The sequence below is a fragment of the Zingiber officinale genome, chromosome 6B (assembly GCF_018446385.1).
Source record: "Zingiber officinale cultivar Zhangliang chromosome 6B, Zo_v1.1, whole genome shotgun sequence".
Lineage (NCBI taxonomy): Eukaryota > Viridiplantae > Streptophyta > Magnoliopsida > Zingiberales > Zingiberaceae > Zingiber > Zingiber officinale.
The window spans coordinates 30,462,571-30,472,164 of NC_055996.1; the positions used below are offsets into that span (position 1 = coordinate 30,462,571).

The 9,594-nt window shown below is 38.0% G+C and overlaps 1 protein-coding gene across 1 annotated transcript; it reads left to right on the forward strand.

The window, feature by feature from the left end:
• Positions 1–254: 254 nt before the first annotated feature.
• LOC121990880 (nucleobase-ascorbate transporter 12-like) lies at positions 255–1,410 on the forward strand (the record flags this gene model as incomplete). Its single annotated transcript, XM_042544933.1, has 3 exons — positions 255–411; positions 521–807; positions 1,049–1,410. Coding segments are annotated over 3 exons (666 nt in total), but the record flags the coding sequence as incomplete, so codon positions are not given.
• Positions 1,411–9,594: the final 8,184 nt, after the last annotated feature.

Below are 9,594 nucleotides of genomic sequence, written 5' to 3' on the forward strand. Positions count from 1 at the left end.
AATTGTTTTCTTTTGTAATCCATCTGCTTTCTTCTTTGGTTTAGGAAAGTCAAGTGAATCCCTTGATAGCTGTTTCATAGGTTTGTTCCATTATTTTCCAATACGCACTGGAATCACTATCAATAGCCCTCAAGGACTGTTTACAACCTTGCAATCAAATTAATTGGACTTATAATCTAATGTATGGTCATCTGGAGCATGAATATTGGAGGATTCATGAATGACTCTTCGGATGATGAATGTATGTCATTTAATATTGGTTCATCTCTAGTGTCTTGGCTGCACTTTGGGGCACAGGAGTCGCTTCAACCACTCTCACTGAGAATATTCACACTATTGCTACAACTAAAATGGGTAGTCGGAGAGCTATTGAGCTCGGTGCTGTCATTCTCATTCTGTTATCTTTTGTTGGTAAGCACCAATGCTATTTCTCCTCGCTATACATCAAAAGAAAGAATTCTTGTTACTTTTTTTTTCTTCCTGTTATCTAGCAATTGTTGCCATCCCAATTTTTGATCAGGGAAAATAGGAGGATTTATAGCTTCTATCCCAGATGTCATGGTGGCTGGTCTTCTTTGCTGTATGTGGGCCATGATTGCTGCTCTGGGCTTGTCAAACCTGCGATACAGCGAGACTGGAAGCTCCAGGAATAATATCATAATTGGCCTCTCATTGTTTCTCTCATTATCAGTACCTGCCTACTTCCAGCAATATGGACTTATTCCATCTTCAAATTCATCCGTTCCAAGTTACTTCCAACCATATGTTGTTGCATCTCATGGACCTATTCATACAAGTTCTCGAGGGGTATGTCTTCTTCTTCTCCTACAATGTTTGTGCTGATTATTACCCATGTGACCTTATATTAGTGTTTAGACTTGAAATATCAAGTTAGCACTTAGAAGTTACGTGGGGTATGATGCCCACATAATTATACTCTTGAATATATTCCCTTTGACAAATCAGTGATAGATAATCTAGTTCATAGGATCTTTCTGGAGTTTGAAGTTAGAATAGATCTGATTACTGATATGTGTGACAATTTCAGGTGAACTATGTTCTGAATACTTTGTTTTCATTTCACATGGTGATTGCATTTATTGTTGCATTTATTCTTGACAACACTGTTCCTGGGAGCCGTCAAGAACGTGGAGTATATGTTTGGTCTGAACCAGAGGCAGCAAAAAGGGAACCAGCCATTACCAAAGACTACGGCTTGCCTTTCAGAATCGGACGTATGTTCACATGGGTGAAATGGGTTGGCTTATAGCACATTGCGGACGGAAAAGATCCATTACCAAATTGACAGTTTTAACTTCATTCTTCCTTCTGCCACTACTAGTCTACTATTGGATCTTGTTCTAGGTTTAGCGATTTCACGAGTGAATTTTAAAACAGCGGTTAGTCAATGATGAGGTTTTGTAAAACTTGTGTGTTTGAAAAATTATTGTCATGAAGTTAAGGATAACTTGTATGATACAAATTTAATTTGTGGATCAATATGTATACATTTTGTTTGTATAATATAAAGTTTTATTTATTTGTTAAATAGTCTTATTATAAAAATGATTGTGGTTGTGGATATTCAATTATATGTAAATTTTGAGTATTTTTTATAATTTTTGCTATTTAATTAAGAAAAACACTATTTTTTATAAATTTAAAAAGACAACGTTTTTAAGTAATAAAAGACAACGCTTAAAAAACAATGTCTTTGAGACCAACCACAACGCTTTTAAAGCGTTGTCTTTGATATGTGCATTTTTACAACAGCATCTATAACAACGCTTTTTAAGAACGAAAAGACAACGCTTAAAAAGCGTTGTCTTTTTGACCAACCACAACGCTTTTAAAGCGTTGTCTTTGATATGACTTTCTACAACACCATCTACAACATCACTTTTTAAGTACATACGACAACGCCAAAAAAGCGTTGTTGTTTAGCTTTTTTCTTGTAGTGGGAGGTTACCACTAGTAAGTGTATGAGATTCTTTTGCATCTCCTCTTTTTCCTTCCTTTCTATTTCCCATCCGAGAGCCCTAGAGAGAGTGCTAGCACACTTGGGGTCTCTCTTCTCCATCCTTTGAGTGTAGGAGACACTCCTTGTTCGTGTGGATATCATTAGAAGAGTGTCTACGTTGACACTCTCGAGATCCGGCGTACCTTGGACAAGCGGGATTTGCGAGGGCACGCTTCGAAGGTAAAATGGTTTTTTCCCTTTGTAGATCTACTGTAGATCATTGTTTATAACTCGTACTTGTGTTTTCGAAAGTTTTACCTTGCACGAGATCCGTGGCTTGGGCGATTCGGGGTTTCCGCGACGCAAAAAGCGGTTTTCGCGGCCCGAAAAACCCAACACCTTGTCGTAGCCTCATTATAGCCTCAAGTCCATCCAAATATAAGACTTTTCTTGGTGTCCAAGAAGGGGGCCGGACCATTGGTGACAAAGCAATGGCCGGCCACATCCTCTTAAAGGGGCAGACCCTATAGCTTGGTGACCAAGCTTGTAGGGGCCGACCATAATAATTCAAAATGGGAGGGTTAATTTTTAAAACTTTCCTTATTTGAATTAGGCCACATGTTTAAATTGAGAGTTTAAAAGATTTTAAAACTTTCCTTTTTTAACCATCCTTATGGTTTAAGAAAAAAAAAAGGAAAAGAAGTTTTAAAATTTAAATTTTCTATCACCATGTTAAAAAAGGAAATTTTATAAGAGAGTTTTTAAATTTTAAAACATGGTTTTAATTTTTAGAAACTTTCCTTTTTAAACTCATACTTTAGGAAAGAGAGCTTGTAAATTTTATAAGAGGATTTCATCTTGTAAAATTTTTAAAATTATTTTTCCTTTCCTTTTAATTGCGGCCGGCCACCTTGCTTGGTGCCCAAGCAAGGGCCGACCAATAGGATTAAACCAAATTCAATCCTAAACCAAATAGGATTGATCTCAACCATTGATTGGTGATTGATTCAATCAAGAGGAAATAAAAGGAAAAATAAAAATGGAAAAGGAAAAACTCTTGGATGATTTTATTTTTTGTAAAAGATTTTTCCTTATTTGCCTAGCAAGTAATATTAAAGAAGGGGTGAGGGGGCTTCATGAGATACAACTCTTATTCTTTTGCTTGGGTGATCTCTTGGTGGCCAGCCCTCTCCCTTCTTCCTCTCCCTTTACTCTCTTCTCCTTGGTGGTGGTAGTGGCCGGATTTTAGAAGAAGAAGGAGGAAGCTTTTGGGTGGTGTTCATCTTGGAGGATCGTCGCCCACACGACGTCTAAGGCGAGGCGAGGAATACGGCAGAAGATCTTGAGGTCATTAGCTTACAAAGAGAAGGTATAACTAGTATTTTTCTTCCGCATCATACTAGTTATTTTTCTTTGTATGAATTCTAAATACAAGAGGCAATTAGATCTAGTTTATCAAATTTATTTTTCGATTTTGTGTTTTCTTCTTTTTCGAATTTGTGATTCGATTGTTCTTTTTGGTTAACCTAAAGTTATTTAAGGAAATAAATATTAGGTTTCCTTAAAAGGCTTTGCCTAGGCGGTGGTGGTTGCTCCCATACCCAAGAAGGCCATGTGCCTCGCCATGCAGTCCTGGAAGCCAATTTTGGAAATTAATATTTATGGAATTAATAATTTAGGTAGATTTGAATCAATAGTGTTAAGTTCCGCTTGCGATTCAAATCTAAACCATTAAGAACAGATAAGTTAAATTTGGAATCAATGATATTAAGTTTCGTCTGTGATTCCTGATTTAATTTCTAAAGAACACAATAGGTTATTTATGGAAAGGTTCGACACTTGTACAAAAAATTTTGTACAGTGGAATCGGTACGTTTTCCTAGGATTAACCAACAGTATTGAGGATGTGTGCATTGTAGCATAAATCTTTGAGTGCCCCTAGAATGACCACTCATAGCAGGCATTGCCCCTAGAATGACCACTCATAGTAGACATTGCCCCTATGACTACACATAGTTGTCATAAATCATGACCCATGACTAGTTGTCTAATATGTTGCTTTGTCAGAAAGGTATGTGTGAGCTCGTGACTACACCTGATTTCCTATATAATAGAGGGTTGCAACATTCATGAATGTCAAAAACGAAAACGAGTACCAGATTCATGGATTGGCCACATTTTCTCCCCACCACCTTCGTCATTCCTTTCATGCCATCCTCTATAAATCTTGAAGTGTATCAAACTCCCAAATTGGGAAAGCCAAAGCGGTCAAGTAGCCTTCCATGCTCTAGAGTACGGTTCTATACTCGTAAATGTATTTCCTTAATGTGAACACCATTGTCTAGCTCCCATCAACATACGCAGATGATGGTCGGCTGCTCATGCAAAGGTCTCACTTTTGCCTTAAATCATGTGTGTGCGACAAAGAGCTTCTTCGTCGCCCTGAGGAATCCTCATTGAGTTACCATAGGATTCTCTCCTCCTCGGATTTTACCCATCCTTGACTAAGTGACATGACGGACATGGAAAATAACAACAAGGTGTATTGTGTTCAGAACACTGAGTACGTTGATCAAGGGTGATCGTTCATGGAGATTACTGTATATGCAACTCGACCAATATGAAAATGACATAATCAGTGAGAACAATGTGAGTGCTCCTAGGCCTTTTGACCACTGTGTTCATATTAAACTTATCATTTAATCGAAATGTAATTGTATTCACAATATTGTCAATAAAAGTATAAATGTAATTTATAGCTGCTACATTATACAAGAACTACTGCCAAATAACTGTTGTGATTATTCTAATTTCTACAACATGTTGTCGTAGCTCACAACTGTGGAGTAGCTACTATAAAGGGAAGTAGCTAATCTATAGTAACTGCTACACGTTGTGTTAGCACACATATCGGGAGTAGCTGCTACAATGTGTAGCAGCTAATCCGCAGTAACTGTTATACAATGTGGCAGCTCACGTGTCTGTGTGGTTTTTTTGAAAATGTGTAGCAGCTAATCCGTAGTAATTGCTACACAGTGTAGCAGCTACTCTTGAGAAGCGGATAAACGTTGTAGCTGCATCTGACAATTACCTGTTATAAGGTGCTGCATTAACTACAACAGCATGTAGCAGCTTGTAAGTAAGTTCTACAATATATGATAAACCGTGTAGAAGTTCAATGTAGGTGATCTAAATAAAAAAATGAGATCAACAAACGGACTAACATTTATTGAGTGTAAGCGAAGAAAGATTTGGATACTATAGTTGGATTTGATATACATGAATAGAATTGTATATTATTATGATTCATAATACAGCGTACACGACCTGGAATTCCATGTTTTCCAATAAATGGATGATCTCTTTAATAGTTGTTTCGGTGCCTCGAGGAGGGACCGGATTGTTCCTCCCACACCAGGTAGGGTCGTGTGGCTGAATAACATGCTAGACAAAGATAAGACGCTTGCTCCATCCACCTACGTTTATTAGACTTACCTTCCCAGGTCTCTAAAAGAGAGTGTATCTCCTAGTTGGCTCAGTTTAATTCATATTGCAAGGGCTTTATTTTACATGCTTGTTGCTCTAAATCTTGCTGTTGTTGTGATATTAGTCGACCATCTACTTGGATCTTCTTTGTGGGGGTGGTGATCGTTGAAGCATGCTTCAATCCTAGGTCATCCAGTTCGGTGGTCCTTTGCTCTAAGTCTAAATAGGCTTTTTCCCTTAAGTCGGCCTCAGCTCGAATCTGGGAATCAGCCTGATGTGAGAGATGAAGATCCAGAGCTTGCATCGCCTTTGCTTGGGATCGCTCTTTCTCGGATAATATTTGAGGCCAAGCTTGTTGAAAATCTGAATTCAAACCTCTTGACTATAAGCTGTAGGAGAAGATGGAGAAAGAAAATGTGTAGTGATATCGAACAAGTGTAAGGACGCTACAAGTTATAGCAACTACCTCGACATTTAATCACTACGGACTGTAGCAGCTACCTATCCATGTAGTTGCTACAATGTGTAGCAGCTACATGATAAGTTATCATATTAGTATCTTCATTTTTGTGTGCGTCTATACATCAACTGGGTAAATTTTGATTTTTAAATTTGTTTTTCCTACTATACTACACCAAGTGTGCTTTGCTGCTACATGTGCTAGCAGCTACTTCACACATAACTACCACAAGCTGTAGCAACTAACTGTCAATGTCGCTGGTATGGGTAGTAGCCTACTGGGAATGTTAGTTGCTACAACGATGTAGCAAGTCTTGCTTCGACAAATACCTTATCACTGTACGTTGTAGCAGTTATGCATCGATTGCTGCTACACCTTCCTTTTTTTTTTGGTTACCCTCGCAATTGCTAAAACGTTAAAGTCTAAGACTATTTACCCTGCCGCCAAAGCTTGTGTCGACATATGACCACTACTAACCCGTACTAAGTTCGGGAGTAGGGACCATAGCTTCACCTCCCAACCTCCCTGCGATGTCTGATTTTTGACTTCGAATATTCGTCCGTCGTAAGTTAATTTGACTCTTCACTTTGGAATTAGGATTTGAATTATTAGTGTTCATTTGATTTTGAGTCGCCTTCTAGAATATCCTACTAAACTCTACGAGCTAATTTGAGCTAAATATGTCATTCTCTAGCAATGGAAGAAACCTATGATCCTAAGCAACTATACATTCCCTAAGTTGCTAAAGATCAGAAACCATGGATTAGGATGGAATTTCCATCATTGGAGGAGGCCTTTTCGTTCTATAATCAATATGAACGTAAAGCCGGCTTTAGTGCAAGATTAGACAATAGTAAGAAAAATAAGAGGACTAATGAAGTTGGATGGAAATAATTTGTATGCTTTAAAGAAGGACATATAGATGATAAATGGGAAAAAGAAGCACAAGTTGACAGTGTAAAGGAAAGAGCATGTGGGGAAGTAAGGACTGGATGTAGGGCAAAACTTTCACTGGTTAAAGAACAGACTGGGCCAAATTGGATTGTCACAAAAATCATGGAAAGTCATAATCATCCACTCTCGACTCCTTCGAAGGTGCATTTAACTCGCTCACATCGCCATGTTTCTGAAGCCAAGAAAGTATTAACGTAGCAATTTTTAGAGGCTAATGTGCCAACTTGTCAACAAGTCTAATTATTGGAGAAAGATTTCGGAGGCCCTGAGCATCTCGGTTGCACTGAACGAGGTATTAGAAACTTTGAGAGAGAGCTAAGGGATGAACAAAAGGGAATTGACACTGAAACACTCATTGAGTTTTTTGCAACGGAGAAAGAGAAGAATTTTTCCTTTTTCTATGATTATGAGACTGATTCAACAGAAAGATTCACTAGGTGTTTTTGGGCGGATCATGTATCGAGGAGGACATACAGCGTCTTTGGTGATGCAGTTGTATTTGATACCACATATAATACCAACAAATATGGGTTGATTTTTGCACCCTTCGTAGGAGTTAATCATCATCATCAGAGTATTGTATTTGGCTGTGCCTTTCTAAGTGATAAGAAAACGGAGTCATTTGTTTGGTTGCTTACGAAGTTCATAGAAGTCATGCCTAAAGGTCCACCAACTGTGATCATTACCGATCAAGATCTAGCGTTGACAAAGGTCATTGCCCAAGTATTACCGCGCACATTCTCAATAAATTTCCAGATAAATTACCCCCTTTGACCTTTTGCAACTACTATCAAACCATAAAGGATGTAATTGTTAACTCCTCAACCCCTGACGAATTTGATAGGTCATGGGAAGAAGTTATCAGGTCTTCTGGCTTGGAGAAAAATGATTGGTTAACATTGATGTATGAGTTACGACAAAGATGGGTCCCATTATTCTTTAGCCATGTTTATTCTATTGGAATGTTAAACAGTCAGTGATCTGAAAGCTCACATTCATTTTTCAAGAAGTATGTATCACATAAGAACTCATTGATGGATTTTATCACACGTTTTAATAGAGAATTATGACACCAAAGACACAATGAGTTAGTTGCCGACCATATTGATATGGTCGAGCAGCCAAAGGTTAAAACACACTGGCCTATGGAATCTCAAATGGTTAGGGTGTACACCAAAAAGAAATGGTTGGATTTTCAAAGTGAAATGAGTGTGAGTCATGGTTATATTGTGCAACAAGCATCAATAGTTGGTGATTTGGTGGGTTACAATGTCATAAATTTTCAAGGTAGTTCATCTACAAAACCAAGGGTCCTCACGCATGACAAACATACAGACTACATATCGTGTAGTTGTAGTAAATTTGAGTTCGAGGGCATTCCATGTAGGCATATGTTAACTTTTTCAGTATTAACCAAGTGTTTCTACTGCCTGATAAGTACATACTCAACAGATGGACAAGAAATGCCAAGGTTGGGGCAATCTATGATTTTGGGGAGCAAATTTCCATTGACGGTTTAGATGCTAAATTGATGGCAAGACACTCGAGGTTGTCCTATAAAACTTCAGTAGTGATCGATGTTGCTTCTTTGACTGATGAGGGGACAAACTTTTTGGATGACCAATTCGATTGTATATATAGTAAAATTCAAGAGCTGAACATTAGCCAAAAAATTGACAACCCAAGTGAAAGGAAGAAAGGCATCGATGGGAGTGCCTCTATTGTTGATCCTTCTTTAGTAAGGGCAAAGGGTTGTGGAAAACGATTGAAATCTTCAAAAGAGAAGTCAATCTCAAAATCCAGGCTATGTCGTGGATGCGATCATCGGGGTGTCTCACACGACAAGCGTAACTGCCCATTATTGTAGCAGGGGTATGCGTCCATTAATTATCTCCTTAGAGCATAAGTTATTAGCTGAGCATATCAATGATTATCATCCATTAGCAATAAAGTTAATGACTAAACGATTTCCAGGTCAACTGCTACAGAGAAGGAGAATACCAACGATGAAGAATCCTATGAAGAAGATTTGACATCTATAGCTGGTACGTTCATGTGTTTCTGTCCCTATATAACTACATCTGGCCAAATTGCGGCTTATAATTATTGGACTATTTTTGTAGGGTCTAACACCTTGACCTTTGCGTTATGAGGATAGGTCTGCCAAACTATCGACGAATGGGTATGACTGATTACAGATCGATTTCCATCTGCTATGAACCTTATGCTATTATTCCGATAAGAATCTGATATGCATCACATATGACTAAATTTGGTTATTAGAAAATCATTTCTCCACAAAACTACCTTTCATCACCATCCCTCTTTCTGCGATCACTCAATTAATGATTGGTTAACTCCATAAATAAATAATTTCAAATAATATAATTGATCATGGATTTATATATATAGATTAAGGTTTGTTTGCTGCATCTGTAGTAGATGGTACACTTTATAGCCGATCACGTCCCTGAAGTAGCTACTACAATGTGTAGCAGCTAATCGGCACTAACTGATACATCGTGTAACCGCTAATATTCAGTTGCACATTCTACTCAGATTACCACGCTATTTAAATTATATAACTGACTGTTGAGTTATTAATACACAATGTAGCAGCTAATACGAAGTAACTGCTACACAGTGTAGCAGCTGCTCTTGGGAAGCTGCTACATCGTTAGGCAACTCTATATACACTAAGGTAGTGTTTGGTTGTGAGATTGGATTACTAAGG